Source organism: Adiantum capillus-veneris, chromosome 21, assembly GCF_014529385.1.
Source record: "Adiantum capillus-veneris isolate H3 chromosome 21, ASM1452938v2, whole genome shotgun sequence".
In the NCBI taxonomy this organism is placed as follows: domain Eukaryota; kingdom Viridiplantae; phylum Streptophyta; class Polypodiopsida; order Polypodiales; family Pteridaceae; genus Adiantum; species Adiantum capillus-veneris.
Window position 1 is genome coordinate 6084503 of NC_140951.1, and position 22778 is coordinate 6107280.

The 22778-nt window shown below is 43.9% G+C and overlaps 1 protein-coding gene across 1 annotated transcript in view; it reads left to right on the forward strand.

Moving 5' to 3' along the window:
• The first annotated feature begins 7221 nt into the window (after positions 1–7221).
• Positions 7222–22778, forward strand: part of LOC147430497 (pre-rRNA-processing TSR1-like protein) — a 57446-nt gene continuing 41889 nt past the window's right edge. Inside the window, exons 1-3 of the mRNA XM_086493114.1 lie at positions 7222–7439; positions 7527–7615; positions 7758–7835. Of these exons, the coding sequence (XP_086349240.1) occupies positions 7352–7439; positions 7527–7615; positions 7758–7835 (255 nt within the window). The 5' untranslated portion in view covers positions 7222–7351. The remainder of the gene's footprint in view (positions 7440–7526; positions 7616–7757; positions 7836–22778) is intronic.

A 22778-nucleotide genomic window follows, 5' to 3' on the forward strand; every position in this document is an offset into this window, starting at 1 on the left:
TTGATGCACCTTTGATCCACTCCAATTAAGGTCCGCCTTACCGGATGTACCGCCATCGATGATTGAGCTCCATCATTACTGCTGCTTAGAGCTTGCGAGAGAGGGGAGGGGGGGTTTGATGCCACCACGATCGCCTCCACGGCTCTGATACTAGTTGAAAGTGTGGTGTGCGGATGCGTGTGTGCACGATACGGTGCATGCGTGCAGGGAAGGGAAGAAGCAAGACCGCTATGCTATGGGGGTGGAGCAAACCTCCAAGAAGTGAGAGGAGCCCCTTATACTTTGGTATATCAATAATAAGGTTAGTGTATGTATACACAGTGGGCGATCGAACACCGGACGGCCAGCCCCAAGCAAAGGTGCAATGAATTTACCTCAACATGTAGTGATGACTCTAACAAATCCATGAGTGTGAAATCATCAAGGAAAGCTATGAGGGATGGACTTAGAGCCCAGTATCATTAGAAGTTAAAGGCTATTTTAGCTAGCTCAAGAGAAATCATAGCAATTGAAAAGATCTTCATCTAGTGTGATGCTAGAAGAAATACTAGAAATTGAACAAAAGCCAAACCGATTAGAGCCAAAAGATGCAAGTTCAAGAGGTTCAGTCTTAGTCGATAGAAAGCTTGAGCCGTTGGAAGCAATTCTAAAGGCATATGAAGCAAGATTAGACAACTGTCACACAATAGAGCATATGTGGATGGCTTATCCTAATGCCAAGTTGGAAAAGCTAAGGTTGGAGATTGATGGAAGCAGGATGGAGAGTGCAAGAGAGGGAAGGAGAGAAGGGGAAGTGGATGAAGGGCATACGCAGGATGTGGTGTAGCTTGTGAGAAGAACCATCTCACTCTCCTTATTCTCTATATAACCAAAGAATGAGTAATGGGCGGGCGCTCGGTCACAACCCGACCATGGTGCCTGAAACCTAACAATCTCCCACTTGAAGGACAATGTGACCCAAGTGGCTAAAGAATGTAGGGCTACTATGTGCAAGTGTACAAAACGTGAAGCATGACCTAGCTTCACCCAACGGACGCCCATCATCTCTATGCAATGTGCGAACCGCTCTGAAGCTAGGCTCTTTGTTAGAGCATCCGTTGGGTTTTCATCCATGTAAACTTTGACTAACTCAATACGTTCGCTAGCCCAAATATCCGTACCACATGATAATTGACCTCTATGTGTTTTGACTTGGAGTGAAACAAGGGGTTCTTTGCTAACGCAATAGCACTCTGACTGCCACAATGTAGCACTCGAGTCTGTTGTATACCAAGGTCTCCCATGAGACAAGATAACCACATAGCTTCCTTACTGGAACTAAAAATTGCAACACTCTGCCTCAGCGGTGGAAGACGAAGTGCAATTCTGGATACATGATCTCCAAGAAACTGTCGCTCCAGTGAACAAGAAAACGTAACCAGATGTGGATCGCCTAGTGTCCACACAACCGCATAGTCCAAATCAGTGTATCCAACTATGGATGCATCACTCTTCCCAAAGCATAAGCACTTGCTAGCTGAGCCCTTGATGTATCTCAAGATGTGTTTCACTACTTCCCAATGCTTTTTGTCTGGATTTCCATAAACCTACTAACCACTTCCACTGCATATGAAATGTTTGGCCGTGTGATAACCATAGCGAACCTAAGACTACCAGCTGCCGAAGAAAAACGGCACCTTTGCCTTTTCAGCATCCGATTTGGGACAATCATGCTTGTTAAGTTTTTCGTATGTAGCCATTGGGGTACTCAATGCTTTCCCCCCTTGCATATTAAAACGTTGCAAGACCTTGTGAATATACTCTTCCTGCGAAAGTTCAAGTATAGCACGTTTGCGATCTCTCTTGATAGGCATACCAAGAAAATGATGTGCATCGCCCAAATCTTTCATAGCAAACTGCGTGCTTATGGCATCCTTGAGAAGCTCAATCTCATCTTTTGACTTCCCGGTGTCAGGAGTTTTTTGGAGCAAGGGATTGCGTATATGTACATATACATGCATGGTGCATCAAATAAAGGATTGCCCATTTTCCTTAGCCAGGTGGTTATGTGGGGCCCACATGTGTACAGGTAGGACAGCATGTACATAGTGCATCGATTTTCACTATCACCAGCACCAATATGTTTTTTCTACAATAATGAGGAGTTTATAGCGCGTAAAACTTCTCGAGGAAGCTATCCGCGGGCCGACGACGTGAGGTCAGCAGGTGCGTCAGATGGCATCTAGTGGCGTCAGGAGGGCGAACGAGGTCAATATTTGCACGCAGATGAGGACGGACACAACGTGGGTGTTTTCTGGTGAGAGTTATGCAGAAAGGTCATCATTAGGACCACTTTTTGGGGCCACTTCACGTGGTGGCGAGATGCATTATTGGAAAAAAGCTGAGTGCCAGGTGTGCGAATGATGCAAAAAGGTGACAACTATGCACTGCGAGGTCAGTTTTTGGCCTGTTCGGCGTCCGTTTGAGGTCATCTAAAAGGCCAAGGGTGCCCAACTAATAAAGCTAAGTGTGGGAACTGAAAAAAGAGAGAAAAGACCAGAAAAAACGTGGAGAAGAGAGGAGGAACAGCCGCAGGTGTGTTTTTGCTCATTTTGGAGCCTGTTTTGGCCGTAAAGTGCTTATCCGAGGTCGGATTTGAGCACTTTGACATTGTAGACTGGGGTTTTGGGCCGTTCCGGATGCGATGGCGCTGTCCATTTTGCCAAATTCCTCACTCTTTTTCTGTTGTTTTTCTGTGTAAGTTTCTCCTATGAGCGAAGTTTCTGCTCCAGTTTGTGATTGTATCTGGCTTATTTTACCCATATTGTGTGAGCTATTTGCCCCATTGGTGTTGGCCCAAGCTCATTTGTATCTAAACATCAGAAATTCTCCTCTTTTGAGCTGAGTTTTTTGGGTGTGTGTGTGTGTGTGTGTGTGTAGAGTGGGCAAGTGGATAGTCTCTCTCCTCTCACTCCAGAGGTGTGTGTCCTGTCTCGGCCAGGTGTGTTGTGTAAGCCGAGTGGTGCCCCATAGTGTGTGTGTGTATCTTCCCAAGAGTGTGTGTCGGGTCGTTATAGAGGCGCTGTGTGTGTTTTCATCCCGCTCACACCGGCTATGAACATATCATCCACGTACAAAATCAAAAATGATGAGGGAATCATCGCTCAACCTCTTTGTGTACAAGCAATGATCAGTAATCAATGCGATCGAGACATGTCTTGAGAGAGAGAGAGAGAGAGAGAGAGAGAGAGAGAGAGAGAGAGAGAGAGAGAGAGAGAGAGAGAGAGAGAGAGAGAGAGAGAGAGAGAGAGAGAGCGTAGAGATCTTCCCCTCACCAAACCACCTCCTTTTCTGACCGATTTCCCTCTTCTTTTTCCCTGTCTCTGTTGAGAGAGAGAGAGAGAGAGAGAGAGAGAGAGAGAGAGAGAGAGAGAGAGAGAGAGAGAAACCTTTTTATTATTCCCTTCCAGTGGCCTCAAGATCCGAAGAACGAGAGCAGAGGATTTTTTTCCCCGTTCTTGTTTGTCGATCGAGCACCACTCTGTTTTTTTCCTCCTCCTCTTCTTTCTTTCTTCTCTTTCCTTCTCCCTTTCTTTCTTAGCGCTTCCTCCCTTCTTCCTCCCCCCTCCCCCCTTTCTTCTCCTCCTTCTCTTCTTCCTTTCTTCTTCTTCTTTTCTCCTTCTCTCCCGTCGGTGCTTTTTACTTTTCTTCACCTTCCCCTCTTTTTTGGCCTGCCCCAAAGGAGTAAGGCCTTACTAATGCCTCCCCTTTTTGCTAAGAAAAAGGGAGGTTATTATTTAAAAATTCATAAGTTTTTGATTAGTTGATGGAGAGACAAGACACTCATTAAAAGAAACAAGACACTCATTTGAAGGATTGAGGAGCCGCTACCTTATTGTACCGTAATGCAGGTTTTCATATTAAACAAGTGATAACGTAGGAAGCCTACCATAGGCCTCCGATCCTTACCTAAATTTCAATTAAAAATCCACAAAAGGAAGCCTGCCATAGGACCTCAACTAAACTAATTTAAATAAAATCCACAAAACTTAATATTTTGTAGTGATGGGTGACTCGTGAAGCACCTCCATATCCAACAGAAGACTTCTCTCTCTCTCTCTCTCTCTCTCTCTCTCTCTCTCTCTCTCTCTCTCTCTCTGGAAGAAGGTGCCACTTGGGAAAACATTAGAGTTCTTAACATTAGGTTAGTACCAAAAAAGACACTTTGGTGTCCTTTTTTTACGAATTTAAATAAAATGGCAAATGAAATCTAGGAAACATCTTAAGAAATGTTTTTACAAACTTATAAAATGCTATATAAAGTACCCATAAAAATTATAATCCGTCACTTTTTCTACACAACCTCAATAGTAACTACACTCATGAAAAGAACCTATGCAAAACAGTAGTCGATGTTTCACTGAAACTCGTACTTTAGTCTAGCAAAAAAATGAGTAGGGTGCATGCAATAATCCATGGTAAAATTATATATGTGTTGGCACTTTTATAATATTCATGTGATTTTTTTTTTGTGTGACAAGAATTAAATATCCTCGTGTGGGTCAAATTTGCAACATTTATAAATTCAATCAACAACCACATAAAACATTTAGTTCATCTAAATTTGCAACGTCTTATGATGCGTATATACTAGATCTATGCCTCCATTAAATAAGGTGATACTATTTGATGGTTATGCAAGCTAGTTTTGGTAAATTATGTCATATCCCAAAAACTGCGCTTGTTGTAATTCTTATTTTTTATTTATAAATATTAGCCTTAAAATAAAATCCATTTTTGGATTTTTCCATTCATCTCACTTATTTTTATACAAATAACTCATATGCACACAATTGGGGAATTTTACACACTTTCATTAGTTTTTCATAGTAATGTTTTTTGCAAGAAATTACATGCTCTAATTTTTTAAAAAAAGCTTAAATTACATGATAACTATGAATTTGAAATCTTGAAAAATGCTTAGTTGATGGATATTGGCCTATAGATACATTATAGATCTTTTTTTCCCATAACCTCATCATGTTAATGAAAGAGGCGTTAAAAGACCAAAATTTTCCTCTTTTTCAACGTTTTCAACGTTTTCAAGGTTTGGGTTTTTTTATTATAGCAAAAATCTAGTCTCATAACTAAGTTATGAAGCTCAATTTCTTACTATAATAAGTTTTTTCATATCCATACACCTTTAAATCTATGCAAAGTCTTATTTTGATGAGAAGTTATATTCGATTAATGAAAATTTTGTTAAAACTACACTTCATTTTTATGATTTTTTCATCTTAAAACTTAACATATTCTTAATTTGGTAATAATTTTGACAAAATTAAAATTTTTCTACGTTCTTCACCTTATAATTGATATAAAATATGAATGTGACCTACAAATCTTTATTCTAACTTCACTAAATAATTATGACAAGTTGCTGAAAAAACAGGACACTTGAGTGTCCGATTTACAGAACTAGTGTTAAGATTTTCCACTTTTGTGTTCGAGGACGAAAATGCTTCTCCAAGGGGGGAGTTGCCAGGGGCTAGTCTGAACCAAGCTTGGGAGTTGCCTCTATAAAAGGGCAAAGGTTGGGTGGAGAGTATGGTTCCAGACGCTCCGATCTCACAGATTGAGCATCATGTCGAAAGTGCCAAGGGTGTCTAGGGTTTATACTAAAAAAATTGAAGAAAGTGATCGACCTTCAAGAGCCAAAAGCTCTCTCGTGTATTTAAATTTTAAAGCAATACAAGTGCAAGGTGAAATTTCTATGTATTATCTGCTCAAATTTCTTCCTATACCGTGCTTGTTTCTTTCGTATCCATAAGGGATTAGGCTTGGTGCCTTTCCAACAACGTACCCTTCATTGAGATTTACCTCAACACTACTTTTTCTCTGACAAAATCAACCAAGATCTTATTCCCTAAGCTCTACACAATTTCAAAATTTAAACTCAAGCTCAAATATGCACTCCCTCTTGAACACCACTAGATCTTCCTAACCGAGCACCACACCTCTTCGCCCGATCAATAAGGCCGCCACAACCGTGGCTGGTTGGAACGAGAGAGAGAGAGAGAGAGAGAGAGAGAGAGAGAGAGAGAGAGAGAGAGAGAGAGAGAACACAGAGATCTCGTGGAGCACAAGCATGGCAGTCATGAAACTCTTTGTTTTTATTATCTACAAAGTATAGAATACTTTGTCAGTGATGGGTTTTAGTAAGGGAATGGGTGGTTGACCATGTTTGACCGCTCTAAGTTCCAATCCCGTTTTAGTTTTGTCATTTAATTGTTCCCCTCCTTTTTTTAAATGATAGAGGATATCTCACAGTTGTACATTAATATGCATCATAGGCTGAGTTTGGCCTCTAAAATAGGTTACTAAAGTCGCTCCCCCTTTGGTCTCTCTTCTCTCACTTATCCCAATTGAAGTATTACGTCTTGGGTCCAAACCTTGTCTTTTCGATCTTTTGACGTCGCTTGTTGTTTTTTCCCCTAAAACTTGTTAAACCTACACATGAGAAATAGTAAAGGTAAATTGACTAGATTTGAAGGTTTTTGCACTAAATTACAATAAGCTGGTGGGAACAGTGGGCATGAACAATGAGCATTGGTCGGAACAAGGAGAGTATGACATGTGGAGGAGGGACTACCAAAATCCCTTCTCCTTTCATAGAAAATACTATTTTGGGGGTGCGGCCTCCGACAGTGCCCCCCCCCCCCCCCTTCTCTCTCTCTCTCTACATCACCGCCCCCTTCTCTCTCTACGTCACTGCCCCCCCCCCCCCCCCCCCCCCCCCCCCCCTCTCGTCGTCTCACTGTTCGTGCAAACAAAGGTGCCGGATTGAGGAGCTTTAGGTGCAGTTCACATGGAGCTCTGGTTTGCAACAAGTTGCCAATCAATTGCGAACCAGTTTGGTTCCCATGAGGTGTTGCGAGGAAAAAGTTTGCAATTGGATGCAAATCGGTTGCGATGCTGCTCCTAGGGGAGGAGGTGGAGCAAGCTGGAAACCATGGAAAAGGACAAAACTTTGCTCACTTTTTCAGCTTCGCAGAGGAAAAATACGCCATTTTTCAATGCATTTCCAGAATTTTCGCTTTTCATGGGAACTGAGTAGTTGCTGGTTGCCAACCGGCAGCTGGTTGCGAGCCATGGTTCCACGTGAACTGCCTCTTAGAGGGAGGGGCCTCACCTTCATATTTAAAATTTAGAGGTAAATCTCAGAATTTGTAAACCGACGTTAAAATTTCTCCTCTTCTCGTTTGGAACAAGCCTGTGTTCCCACGCGCGTTGATTCGTGGCGTTGAGTTACCAGCCAGTGTTCTAATTAGGTCTCACAGTGCAGTAGTGTCCAAGTCCAGAAGCAGCAGCCATGGGGAATGCACGAGCTCAAAAGAACAAGCCTCACAAGTCGCGATTTTCGTCCAAATCGTCTCGGAACCTCCACAAGGAGAACACAGGTGAGAGAGAGAGAGAGAGAGAGAGAGAGAGAGAGAGAGAGAGAGTTGCTATTGCCTGGGACCTCATTTTCTTCCTTTTCGTGGCAGAGAAACGTCCATTGATTGGTCCAAAGAGAAGTCACCATGTTCCTATTGCGCAAAAGGCTCGTGCTGCAAGATTGAACCATAGCAAAAATGTAAGAATTCTTCCTGTAAACTAGGAGAACTATGTCGGAACTGTCAGATTTTTGAGTCTCTGCTGTAGGTTGTTTTAACTTGTGACAATATTCATGTGTATTGTACATGACTATGTTAATCATGTTCATCAATTTCCTGTAGCTTCGAGACAAGAAAAGAGCAGATTTGCTCAATGAGAGACGTACAGGAACAGATTCAAGCGTCCCTCCCCTCATACTTGTAAGCCAAACCGTTTAGCTTTTTAATTGCTTATTTCTTAATTTAATAGGACATACTATTTTTGATGTATAATTAGAATTGTCCTTCGTGTTGTGCAAACTTATACTCAAATTATAAAGTATAAGTAATGATGAAACAACTACGATATTTTATTGGATAAGAAATTGGGAAAACGCACATGATTGGGGCCATGTCTCTGGACACTTTCATGGTACACATTATGAACTCTCATGATAGTGATAGAATTTAATAGCAAACCGAAGACAAAAAGATATGTTATTGTCTCTTAACGACATTTTATTGGATAAGAAATTGGGAAAAGGCACATGATTGGGGCCATGTCTCTGGACACTTTCATGGTACACATTATAAACTCTCATGATAGTGATAGAATTCAATAGCAAACTGAAGACAAGAAAGGAAAAAAGATATGTTATTGTCTCTTAAAGGCCAGAATGCCCACGAGACCAGAACAAGGTACAACTAAATTTTATCTTTCTCATCATACATTGTGACAACAATTGAAGCGCAAACTGAAGTCTCTAGCTAGAACAGAAAAGAATACAAATAGAAAGTTGCAGTTTTCTCCTAACATAGTCATTTAAGGGTGGGCTCAGGAAGTGCAGATTGGTGAATCATTGTGCTCTGTTTTTTGGTGTGCGGGCAATGCTTGTTTCATCAACAAACACATGGGCAATCAAAGATAGCTAGCCTCAGTGGTTTTGAACTTGTTGAAGTCATATATCTCTGATCATAAGACTCAGTGGGAGAAGTACTTGCCTCTGGTGGAGTTTTCTTACAGCATCACGGTTCATTCGTCTATGGAAAAGGCGCCATTTGAGACCGTCAAGGGTGTCAGAAATGTTCCACCGATTTTGAGCACCAAGGAAAAGATTTTTGAATCGGATCAGTATACATAGGATCTAGACACTGCTTTTGCCAAGGTAAGGGAGGCTTTGGAGAAGTCTCAAGCACGACATTAGAAGGTAGCGGACAAGCATCGACGTGATTTGTAGTCTGAGAAAGCACGTCTTTGCAAGCGGAAGGGTGAGGAGAGGATTTTTCCAAAGCTAAGTATGAGATACTATGGGCCCTTCGAGGTATAAGAAAAGATAAATGATGTGTCCTTCCGGCTGAAGTTACTGAATACTTGGAAGATTCACAATGTATCTATGTGAGTCTCTTGAGACTTTTCAAAGGTGAAGTGCTTGTAGACAAGGAGCGAGATGAGCAACCACAAGTGGAAGAGATTCTCATTCCAGAGCAGGTACTGGCGCACAAGGAAAGGAGAGTGAAAGGTAAGCTGAACCGCAGATATTTGGTAAGTTCATGAATTACCCGGTTCTTGATGCGAAGTGGATGGATGAGGACTTAGGAGATACTCCTCATATACTAGAGCTTTACCTTGAGGCTTTTGGTTTAGCTTTGACTATTCCAAAAGTTACTGATGGATTAGCATGTTAAATCTGGTGCGGTGCCGATTGCATAAAAGGGGAGCTAGTGTCACAAACGGGAGCGCACATGAATAAACAATAAGCTAAAGTAAATGGAATATTGATAAATAGAGACGAGAGACAAGATCGACAGAGTATTGGGGGACCAGAAGATGGGCTGGTCCCTCCCTTAAAGAGAATCTTTATTCATTCCAGGGCAACGTGAAAGTGGGTCGGTCAAAGAAAAATTCAGCAAAGAGGTCCTTTGTAAAAGCGACTCTTGAAGCTTTCCAACGGTCAAGAAATGTAGAGTGTTGCTAAATGGACTATTTTCGTACGTTGTTATTTTCTCGAGTAATTTCTTTTTATTGTTTAAATGTGTGCACTTGAACCCTAAGGTTAGGAACTATAGATCTACAGGAATTATTAAAAGTCATCAGGAGCGGACAACCCTGATGTGTCATATGATGGTTGACATTAAATATCGGGAAGGGGTTGTACCGTTAGTTCGGTAGGAGAGACTGGGAAACGAATATTCTTGATGCGTCGTGTGATGGTGTGATGGGAGCATCAAAAAGGGAATATTTTGTTGATCTCGTAGGAAGCCGAACTGGAAAAAGGAATACACGTAAAGACGCAAGCACAAGAGATGGGTGCTGAGAAGCTTTTTTTAAAAAGCGGATTATTTTGAAGTGTTTTCCGGGAATAGCAGACGCTTTCCCGCGAGGAATCTGTGTTTGCATTGCATCCGTGCCTAAGAACTGCATACGGGGACGCTTGGAATGTGATTGCTTAGCATCGATTTTCAGCTCACTGAGTTTATGAAGTTTTGACCAGATTCACATTTAAAAAAAAAGTGACCGGCCGTCCACTTAATAAGTGGGCAGCCCATTTAAATAAAACCGAGAACTTATAAAAATTACCAGCGTTGGCTTCTTACGGTTGAATGTGTAACAAACATGGACACCCCAAGTCTAGAATCTGTCGCGACGTGAGAGAGAATCACTTAAAATACTTCATAGCTTTAAAATCACAGTTCAATTCGAGACGACATGGCCCGGCATAGGTTCGTGCCCAAGAGGTATTGGCCCCAAAGACTGGCGTCCCTTTCGGTATTTCTTTCATATTAATGCTTGATCAAAGTTTTATTCTTAAAAGGAGTGAAACTCAAAAGCAATTGGTTCTTAAAGCAATGATCCCAAAAGCAACTTGTTCCAAAAAGCAACTGTCTCCAAAATCTACTAGCAAAAAGCACCAGCGCAATTTGTAGAATTCCGTATAGGCTGCCACGTCAGCACTGTTAGCGCATATCTTTGAAATCCGTACTGTCCTACCGCGTCAGCAGTCAACACAAAATCAGGGAAGTCCGTACAACCTGCCACATCAGCGTCCGTACAGTTTGCTTGTGTGTGTGCTCGGGCAAAATTGCCACGTCATCAATTTGTGACATACCTCCCTCTTGAAAGAATTGTAATCGCCTTCGATTACACCTGCAAAACAGACAGAGGCCATAGACCAGTTCAGTAGACACTGACTCTAAGTACCGACATACTAGACACGACACCTCTAGTACTTGTACAACGACGACAATCACTTCATTTCACATGACATCACATGACAAATTAATCACAGAAAAATTCATTTCAAATCTTAGACCATGACTGTCAGCAACGTTTTTAGTAATCACGTCTAGATCCATCCTTGATCTCACTGATGTCGGTTTAATTAATCTCATATTGCGATTGTGTCTATAGAGATTTTCAACTCAAGCACTGTCTTGTGCAAGTAGTCATTTGCCTCAAGCACTGTCGTGTGCGAGAATCTGATGCCACAAGTACTGTCGTGTGCGAGAAATCTTTCCCGGGATCCCAATCCATCACTAAGTGGTCCAATCATTCAGTTCCAGCTGTGTGGCCATCTCATCCCGCAGGAACTCTTGATGCGCACGGCAGTTCCATTGTGTGATTCAATTATCAGGTTCATTTGGGAGCTGTCACTGCTCCAAGATCATTGTCTTAATTTTGTTCATTGTTCAGAAATAACAGATTCTTTCATTAGTCAATTTTTATAAAATTCAAAATCATTTTCCAAAAAGTCTTATTTCTTAAAATTCATAAAGCAAAATAAGGCTAGTTTATCCATAATTTTCTATCTAAAATCTGTTCTGGAACGAGTATTACCTCGTGCTGTTGTCCTTTCAATTTGTCAGTGGTCTCGATTCTTGTGCCTCTTTGGGGCACCGTGTAGCGATATGTCCTTGTTCTCCGCATTCAAAACACTTTCGTGCTTTGAAATATTAATGGCTCTGGTCTTCTCTCAATGAAAGTCATCTATCTCTTTGTCATTGTTTCTGCTATGACTTGTTGAAGGTTCATCTGATGGGTAAGTCAAGTTAATGTATAGCAAATCCCCCCTTCGCATGTCCCATCAACTCTTGTATAGACTTGAACTTCCTTTCAAGACAGTAGTCTCAAATTTCTTTGGAAGTTCACAACAAAACCGCTCAATATGCTCCTTAAAACTGATGTTCTTAAAGGATGAAACAGGTAGAAAAGTTTCCCAAATTTTTTTACAATAAGAATCCAAAGATTCTGTCTTGATCATCCGAATATGGTTCCAGTTAGTAATCGCGTCTCGTTCATATTCTTGTGTGAACCATGAAGAAATAAAGAGTTTCTTAAATTTCAACCACTTTGTCAGCATTTGTTTCCTTAACAACAGAGTGGACCACCATGTTTGTGCATTGCCTTTCAGAAAGGATGCGACCCGTTTGATCTTGGAGTGCTCTGTATAGCGGCCTCCAGAAAATGTTGTCAAACGGTTGGACAAAGAGTTGCTACAGAGTGATGCAAGTAGCAAGGAACGCTCGCTACGGCCCTCGCCCCCCTCCCCTGCACACACACTTACATACCCCTCTCGCCATCGCTCTCTCCCCCGCCATCCCCCCTCGCGTTGCCCTGCCTAGCCCGCTGCTTGCTCAGCGCGGTGCCTCAGCCAGCCCGCAAGCCTCAGCCTCGCGCTCCCACTTACTTTCCCTCCCCCCCCCCTCCCTCTCCCCACCAAAAAAAACTCTTCTCAGCTCGTAGGAAGCTGTTTTTTAGCCTACTGGGAGTTTTGGGTCACCATCTCTCTTCTCGATTCAGCAGCAGACACAAAATGCCGGCTTCTGCTCCACCTCTGAGGGACTCTACATAAGTCCCCTCGCCTGATGTCACGTGACACATCCAACCCTATGTGTCCGTGGACTACAACACGACAAGGGTTCAGTCAGTCCAGTCAGTCTAGATTAGCAAGTGTTCTGGCACTTTTGTGAGTCTGTTCGCAGATCGTGCATGACCAGTCACTTAGTGTAGATGCATATCCTCTGGTTGCACACAACATGATCATAAGCATTCCCATCAAAATCCATTAGAATCCTTCAGGGAATTTTCCAGTGCATTTAGCCTATTTTCCCTATTTTTGACATTTTCACTTATTATTTTTAAGTGACTTTTGTTGGAAAGTAGGTAGGGCAAATTGAGTAAGTTTGTATATAAGCAAACCTAGACTAGCACTAATTGGTAGAAGAGGTAGCAAGAGCACCTTGCTCAACAGGCAACTTCTCAGCAGAACTCAAGAGGCCTAGCGTTTTTGCTCCGTAGCAACCACCTAGCGTTTTTGGTTCAGATCAGCCAGCGTTTTGCTCTTGTAGATCCCTGGCGACAAAAGACTCAACAAGAGACCTAGCGTTTTGCAGTTGCAGGCCATCCTGCGACAGCAGAGCCATTTTCAGCCCTAGTGTTTTTGATTTGCAGATCAGCCCCAGCGTTTTGTAGATTCACTGCGACGGAACATCAAGAACCATCAGCGTTTTCAGTTTTCAGCCCTTAGACACCGCAGATCAAGTCCCGAACCTTGCAAATCTCACCTTCCCGCAGCAGTTCCTCGCCCCACGGTCAGTTTCCGCAAGGTTTACAGTTTCAGCCCAGAAAACGTAGATTTCAGCATCTGCGTTTTCAGCGCGTCGTGGTTGCATCATCGCCATCGACATCGTCACCGACATAGAGTCAGAATTCAGCAGATAGAAGATTTGCAGATTTCAGCCCTTAGAGTTTCCAGATTTCAGCCTGTCTCGTCGTCGTCCTCATCGTCGTCGACATCGTCGGCAAGTCCAAGCATTGTAGAGATTTGTGCAATCATAAGTAGACCGCTCTCGCCATTGAGAGTGGGGCCTTCAGAGGAGGGTTTTACAATGTCTCTGGTGTCGTATTCTCTTCTCTATCCCTCAGTTTCATGCACTTCCATTCACAGTGTCCATTCACTTTGTTTGTGTCCATTGCACTCTCTCACTAAAGGAACGGAAGGCTCTCCCTTCCGTAAGTAAAAGGAACCCTTGAGCACAGTTCGGAGCACTCATTTTGAGCAAAGTTCAAACATTCATTCCGCTACACCTTACACTTGACACCATGGAACCGACCCTTCGACTTACTCTCTCGCCAGAAGAGCAAGCGAGCTTGATGGCCGAAGTGGAACGCTTGCAAGCCATTTCGGTTATCTGCAATATCATAGGCACTTGGCCCAGTCGTGACGAGGTTCGAGATTTTCTTCAAGCCCGCCTTCTCTCCGATGTGGGCAAGATCACTGATGTCCAGATCCTCGGGGGAGGGTACTACCAGATAGAGTTCGAGTCTCCAGAGATTACGACCAAGGTGATTTCGATGAGCCCGCTCGGCATCCGAGCAGCTCGAGCCTACTTCAGACGATGGCAGCATGGTTTTGACCCTACTACAAATGTGCTTGAGGAGGAGGCTGACTTACTGATCTTGGTCTGTTTTCCAGGCCTGAGGTGAGAGTACCCCCCTCTTCTCCCCAGGATTGGTTCCATGTTCGGGACAGTTTTGGAGTCTCCGTGCACTGCAGCTTCAATTGTGGCCAAGGCCGCAGGTTTATCTACTGTGCGGGTTCTTGTTCAAGAGACACTCCTTCCCCAAGGTGGTACTGCTGCCTTGGGTGAGTGGGGGATGGATCACACAGAGTGGAGCATTCGGGTTTCCCGAATTAGTGTTTCATTTGTAAACAGATGGGTGGCAAAGGCCTGTACTCGTAGGAGACCTCGACCCACAGCGCATGCGCATCCTTCCAAGGCTGAGCATGCCCAACAGCTAGATACACAGGACGTACAGGCTGTTACCTCGACTCAGACCAGTGATCAGACAGCTGACGGTTGGCAGCAGGTGCTTGGCCGCCACCAACAGGGGCAGGCTCGCCCCACTGCTCCCCCTGGTGGCCGACCTTCTGCAGCTCAGCAGCACTGGGTTCCGGCTGGAACCGTTTTGACCTCCTTCAGCAGGACCCACCTGAGGAGGCCCCGTCCACTTCAATTCCTCCACCTCCACCTCCTCCTCCCTTAGACGCTGCCGCTCAGCCTCCTCCCCCTCCCCCACCTCCACCCCCACTGGGTTCCGGCTGGAACCGTTTTGACCTCCTTCAGCAGGACCCACCTGAGGAGGCCCCGTCCACTTCAATTCCTCCACCTCCACCTCCTCCTCCCTTAGACGTTGCCGCTCGGCCTCCTCCCCCTCCCCCACCTCCACCCCCACCCCCACCCCCACCTCCCGTCCCTCCTCTCTCCCTAGTGGGATCCAGAGCCTCTTCTCCCGGCCCCTCCACTCCTCCTCAGACTCAGGGGACTAGACACGCGTCTGTCGTGAAGCTATCTCTTTCGCATTGATTCACACTCACTTGGATCAGATGCAAATACAAACCTCTTCTCGAAGTTACCCAATTGCTTCTCGGACTGCACAAGCTACTTCTTTGCCATCTTCTTCCGACGCTTCAGTGGTCGACCATGAAGAACCACTCAAACAAAAGCCTTCGGAACTCAAATTTTCTCACCCAGAGCATGGTTTCTTAGAGACAACTAGACACAAAGTATCTTCGTGCGAGCAACAAAAATCTCAGCATGAATATTCTTGGAAATGCTACAGTTCTAAGTAACTAACTTCTTATCGGAATCATCAGCAACAGAGGCAGCAATATGAAGCTTCCAAAGGATCAACAACAATATCAAGATGAGCTTACTTAGTGGCATATATATCCGACCCTAGTCGTGTACTTGGTCGTGAATGCCGCGATGCTGAACAAGTTTCCCCTCGTGAGCTATGCCCTACATTTAAGTCTTTCTTATCTGATGGTGGTACAATTGAAGATTTATTGATCCTTTCCTTGTGCAAGAGGATTCTTCAGAGGTCTAAGATGCAACAATTCCCTCAACCTTCCCCTTCTCAATTGGAAGCCTTTATACCCGCTGAAACAACTGAAGATTCAGAAGATTCTGGTTCTTGTGTGACAACGGACCAGCACGGGACCCCTTCTATGGCTGTGCAGAGAAAGTCGCCCCATCACCGCCCTTGCAAAATAAAGTCTTTGTCTCTCTATAGATACCAAATGCTGTGGTGAATGATAATCCTTCAAAGTTGAAGACTCCATTCCTTGCCTTCAAGGATGCAAATGATAAATCAGATGCACACTCTTGCAACACGACTTTAGTCGTTGCAATTGAATCTTTGGACACAACTTGTTCCACGGAAAAACCTTTATAGATGGATATACCTTCAAGCACTACTCAGCCTCAGTCTACGACATCCCTTCAGGAGGATTTTACTGTTCCAGACAAACCAATGGAATACCTTACAAATTTCCAACCAATGGTCATCACTCAACAGAAAACTCAAGTCAGTTTACCAATAATTTCACTCGAAGTAGATACAGATTCAATTTTTATTGGACAAAGCTCCAAGTTACAAATGACTTTGACAAAGGCACTTATCAAGTTGCAGATATGTGTAGTGCGGATAGTGTGTCGTGCTCGTCACAAAGTGATGACGTATCTGCCCGAGAGACCCTAACCCTGACTGTTTTTGAAAACCCTAATTTTGGAAACCCTAACCCTAAAACCTGCAAACCCTAAAGTCTGCCAAAAACCCTAACCCTAACCCTAAAAACTGCAAGAAACCTAACCCTAACCCTAACCCTAGGGCAACAGGCTGAATCCTGGAAATTGCGGGGACTTGATGACGTGGCACCATACGGCTGAACCCGCCTTTTGTGGCGTATTCTACGGCAGCCAACAGCTTTTTGCTACGCAAATTGAGAGAGAGAGAGAGAGAGAGAGAGAGAGAGAGAGAGAGAGAGAGAGAGAGAGAGAGAGAGAGAGAGAGAGACTTTGCTTTATTTTCAAAGAGCTTAAGAGAGCTTGTGAGAGAGAAAAGAACCTCTGCTTTATTTTTAAACTTTTGGGGCTCTGCTTTTGGCATCCCTTGTAAACATTAAATAAGTGGTTTGGGCTCCCACTGTGCAGAGCATCTGGACGCAGAGTCTGAGAGCGAGACCCGAACCACTCTTGTACTTTGAACTGATTAATACATAAAGAAATTACCGAAAGAGGCGCCAGTCTTTGGGGCCAATATCTCTAGGCACGGAACTCCGCCGGGCCAGTGCAAATCTATTGTGAACTGTGAACTGTTTTGAAGTGGTTATTTGGTGCTGTCGTGATTGATTCTTGACTTGGAGTGTCCAAGTCTGTTATAGTGGTATCAGAGCACGGCCGATTTCTCTTCTACGGGAAATCCGATCCCAATTTTTTTTCCGCGGCACCTATGGCTTCACGCAAGGATCAGTCGACTCCCTCTGCATCTGGAGATGCGGGAAGGGATCACAACGAAGATCCCGACTAGGAGTATGGCCTACCTCAGCCTACTTAGGCGGAGCGTCGTCAATTGATCGGCGATGCAACAAAGATGATGCTCAATTTTGCGAAGGACCCAAAATTTGCAAAATGTATGAACGAGTGTCACAAAGTGATGACATGGCTACCGACAGCAGAAACCCTAATTTCTGCCAGAAACCCTAAAATTCCTGCAAACCCTAATTTCTGCCAAAAAAACCTAATTTCTGGAAATCGCGGAGATGGACTTTTTTAATAATTTTTTTGTTTTTTTGAGCGACGCAAATCTTAGCTTTTGGCTACGCTTTGGAAGATAGAGAGAGAGAAAGACATAATTGCTTTTTGTTGCTCTCATTGAGAGAGAGAGAGAATCTGCTTTTGCTTTCAAGCTTTTGGGGCTCTGCTTTTGGGCATCCCTTGTAATCTTTATATACACGGTTTAGGGCTCACTCTGCAGAGCATCTGGACGCAGAGTCTGAGAGTGAAACCCTAACCGCTCTTGTACTTTGACATTGATTAATACATAAAGAAATATCGAAAGGGGTGCAAGTCTTTGGGGCCAATATCTCTAGGCATGGAACTCCGCCGGGCAGTGTAATTCTATTGTGATCTGTGAATTGTTTTGAAGTGGTTATTTGGTGCTGTCGCGATCGATTCTTGACTTGGAGTGTCCAAGTCGGTTACAATGGTATCAGAGCACGATCGATTTCTCTTCTACGGGAAATCCGATCCCCAATTTTTTTTTCCGTGGCACCTATGGCTTCACGCAAGGATCAGTCGACTCCCTCTGCATCTGGAGATGCGGATAGGGATCACAACGAAGATTCAGATAGAGTATCATGTATGGCCCGCCTCGGCCTACTCAGGCAGAGCAAAGAGAGATGAAGCGTCGTTAATTAATCGGCGATGCAACAAAGATGATGCTCAATTTTGCGAAGGATCCGAAATTGGCAAAATATATGAGCGAGACTTCTTTTCAGGAAGTGCATGCACAGTGGCAGAAAACCACTACACCCCTGAAACCCGCTCTCAGGAAACCTTCTGATCACAAACAGTATATAGAGAAGGAATTACAAGAGGTGGTTGATGCACGGATTGCTTAGCTTTTTGATCCGAAAAAAAAAAGCCAAAAAGCACGGCAAAAAGCAGAAGAAAAGCATCGACTTCTCGGGATATTTGGGTCGTCAGTCGACTTTTGACAAGGCAAAGAAACAGAAGAAGCGTGTTCGATTTGAAGGAGTACCCAATTCTTCTTCTTCTTCTTCTTCTGATAGTTCTTCTAGCTCTTCAGATTCGAGCGAAGAAGATAGAAAAGGTAAAAAGCGAAGCAAGAAACAAAGCTTCGGAAAGGGCAAGAAAAAGGCAAAGAAGGCTAAATCTCGTCCAGAGACTGACAGTTCTATTGAGGACTCGTCTACAGACAGCTCAGATTCGGATGACGGAAACTTTTATGCGAACAAGAAGAATTTTTACAAAGCCAACCGGTATGACTTTCTGGAAGATAAAAGCAAGAAAGTCCGAGAGTTTAAGAAAGGTGGCCGCTCGATCAAGTTTGATACTTTTTCAGGATACTCAGATGCTTCGAAGGCTTTGTCTTTTATACAGTAGTTTGACATTGCTTTTGCGGCAGGACGCTATTCAGAGCACTCCAAGATTCGGAGAGCTGCCTCTTACTCTAAGGGGAATGCTCGTACTTGGTGGTCCATGCTTCTTTTAAACAAGACTGCGCCAGTTAAATGGCTGAAATTTAAGAAGCTTTTATTTCTTCTTGGTTGAGGCAAGAATATGAACGAGATGTACGAGCTGCTTGGAACCATCTTCGGATGACCAAGAAAGATACAATCAATGCTTAGTGTGAAAGATTCTGGAGCTCTTTTCTACCCGCCTCTTCATTCAAGAAGATCTTGTTTAGAGAAAAGATTGAGTGGTTTACCTTGGGTCTACCTACAGAGATCCGAGATCACTGCTTGGAACAGAAGTCAGCTTCTATTCAGGAGTTGATGACTCATGCGAAGCGGGGCTTTGCCATTCACTCTGGCAGTCTGACCTACCTCACAGATGAGGCCATGACACAACGAGTCGAACAGACTTCTGGGAATGAAAGTAGAAAGAAAAAGAGGAACCCAGAGAAAAAGGATGCACGACCCAATCTTACTCCTGAGGAGAGAGCTCGCTTCATCAGAGAGGGGAAGTGCTTTGGATGCGGGGAACATGGACATATCTCTGCGAAGTGCCCTAAAAAGGGACAGAAAGAACAGAATGATAAAGACGACGACATGCCTGAGAGTTCGAGAGCAACTGAGGAACGTGGCAGAAAAGGCAGATAGAAAAGCAGAACTGGTACCACATGGCGTGGGACCTGCACCGAATCTAATGAATGAAAGTACAAACTTTGCCGCTTTTGGGGCAACGTGAAGGATCAGGAAGCTCTTTTGAAGAAGCCAAGGCCAACTTCTTTTCACTTGGAATTGGCGGCTCGATTTGGAATTACGCCCGACAGACTGACGCCACAGGCGGAGGTAGTTCGACTGGCACCCGGATGGGATGTTGCCATTACACAGAGCATTGGCAAACTTCGTTTGCAATGACAGGGGTGTTCAGGGCACGCTAGTGACGTTCTACTCAGGATTCCTTGGTACCACAAGAGCTATGCCGTGGTTGACTACTGGCCGAGAAAGCGACTTTGATAAATGAAGGGCTTAGAGATTGTACTTGATGAACTTCAGTTTCTTTACTCATTCTTTTGGGAGAGAACTGAACGATGGATAAAGGTTGAATATGTTTTGACCTGATCAAAAGAACGCCAAGATTTTTCTCCACACTCATGCTGATTGTTTTTCAGAGGGCCTGAAGATCAGACCATTGACCTGATACCTGGAAGCATGCCACCGAACCGGCCACCGAACCGTGTGAGCCGAGTACATAATGAAAAGATTATGAACCCAATGAAAGACCTCTTGGAAAAGGGTCTTGTCCAGCATAGTATTTCACCGTATTCCTCTCCACTGTTGTTGGATTTGAAGAAAGACGGATCTTGGAGAATGAGCATTGATTATAGCGCTCTCAACAAAATCACCATCAAGAACAAATTTCGGATTCCTAGGATCGATGATCTACTCGACAGGTTACAGGGATCCTCGTGCTTTAGCAGGATTGACTTGAAGAGTGAATATCATCAGATTCGAATCGCGCGGGAGACGTCTACAAGACAGCCTTTCGGACGACTTTTGGGTTATTTGAGTTTTTTTTGGTGGTGCCTTTTGGCTTAACCAATGCTCTTGCGACAATTAAACCGGATGATGGACAGGATTTTTCAAGAGTACAAGCTATTTGTTGGCACTTACTTTGATGATACCATTGTTTTCTCCAAGAATGAAGCAGAACACAGAGATCATATGCTTCAGAGATACATTTTTTTTGGGACACTTTGTCTGAGCAACAGGAGTTCAAATGGACCCGGCCAAGATAGACACTTTCCGTGATTGGCCCGATTTGAAGAATGTCCATGAAGTTGAAAGCTTCTTGGGACTGTGTTCGTACTACAGACGGTTCATTCGAAAGTCTGCAGAGGTTGCTCCCCCTTTACATATTCTTGATACAGAAAGGAGTCCCTTTCTCGTGGGGATCCACAGAGGTGACTGCCTTTCAGACATTGAAAGAGAAATTGACTACAGGTACAGATTTGACTTTGATTACAGAAGTCATTTGAAGTATTTTGTGATGCTTGTGGTCGTAGTGTGGGTGCGATCTTAATGCAAGAAGGCCATGTCATTGCTTACGAGAGCCGATTGTTCTCTAGGCCGGAAATGACAGCACAAATTTATGAGAAAGATACAGATTTTGCAGATTTATTTTCACACGGATACGGGATGGGGAGACAGTAGCCAGATACTCCCTTCGGGAAGGCTACTTGATGAGAAAAACCATGTTGTGCGTTACACAGCCGTTGAGGGAAAAGGTTATGACTGAATGCCACTGTCCACCTTTTACGGGTCACCGCGGCATTGCTACCACCATGAAGGGGGTAGAGAGATACTTCTTTTGGCTGAGACTCAAAAAGAATGTGGAAGAGTTTGTGCGCAATTGCTTAGTATGCTAGAAGGTCAAGTTTGACTGGCATAAGGCACAGGGATTGTTACAGCCTTTACCCATACCCACCCGCCCCTTGGAAAGTATTGCAATGGATTTTATATTTTGATCTCCCGAGAACACAGAATGATCACGATGATTTTCCGATTACATGGCACATCTGAGACGATGGTGTCCAACAGAGACCCCAGATTTATGAGTTTGTTTTGGAAGGCAATTTGGGAGAACATTGATACGCGGTTGAAGTTCTTGTCATTGTTCCACTTGCAGACTGACGGGCAATCTGAGATTGCCAATCCAGTGGTTTTAGATTTATTGAAGTCTTGTATCTCGGATCAGAAGACTCAATGGGAAAAGAACTTACCTTTGGTGGAATTTGCCTACAATAACACGATACACTCTTCGACGGGGAAGACGCCATTTCAGATTATTGAAAGTGCTGTGAATGTTCCATCCTTCCTGAGCACGAAAGATTAGATATTTGAAGCGGATGAGTATACGCGAGATTTGGATACGGCTTTTGCCAAGGTTCGCGAGACTTTGCAGAAGTCTCAAGAACGACAGAAAAAGGCAGCGGATCCCCATCGTCGCGACTTGAAACTGAAGGAGGATGATTGGGTGCTCTTACGTTCTGAGAAGGCATGCCTACGAAAGAAAAAGGGAAAGGAGAGGCTTTTTCCAAAGCTTAGCATGTGATACTACGGACCTTTCCAGATCACTGAAAAGATAAATGATATCTCCTTTCGATTGAAACTGCCAGATACTTGGAGGATTCACAATGCATTCCATGTGAGTCTCTTGAAACCTTTTAAGGGTGATGTGCCTGATGATGGGGAGCCTGATGAGCAACCCGTAGTGGAAGAAAACGAGGAGATCCTTATTCCTGAACAGATTTTGGCACATAAGAATACGAAGACTAAAGGTAAATTCCGAAGGCGGTTCTTGGTTAAGTTCAAGAACTATCCTGCACTTGATGCGAAGTGGATGGAGGAGGAGGACTTGGCAGATACTCCTCAGATTGTGAAACTTTACCTCGATGTTTTGGTTTAGCATAGTCTACTCCAAATGGAACCCAGAAATTCAGCTTGGCCGAAGATCTGGTGCAGTGGGATGCACAAGAAGGGAGTTACTCCGCTCCTTTGTCAACATATGCCTGAATTTTGATACTAAAGTCACTGATGTCTCTTTGAGCTTCAGGGATACTGAGAGTTGACAGTATTCTGCTGGATGACTTTATGAAATGGAATTCCTGATAATGATACTGATTTGTTCTTGACTTCTTTTGAGTGCAGGAACTGATAGACGAAATGGCTGTAGCATTTTGGTTTGATTGATCTCGAATAGACATGGCTGCAATAGGGATTATTCAATCGGACATCGATGAGGTCCCGATTGGACCTAGATGTGATTGCTAGCTACATTGCCGATAAATAATGGCCTCAGATCTGAATGAATGTTGAATGTCATGTGATGTCCTGTGATGTCTAGTGATGTCCTGTGATGTCGTGTGATGTGATTGTCGATTTGGTACATGTGCTAGATGTGTGTCCCTAGTACGTAGGTACTAACTGTCAGTGCCTGCTAAGACGGTTTATGGCTTTTGTCGGTTTTGCAGGCATAATTGCGGTCGATTACAATGCTTTCAAGAGGGGGGTATGCCACAAAGTGATGACGTGGCTACCGATAGCAGAAACCCTAATTTTTGCCAGAAACCCT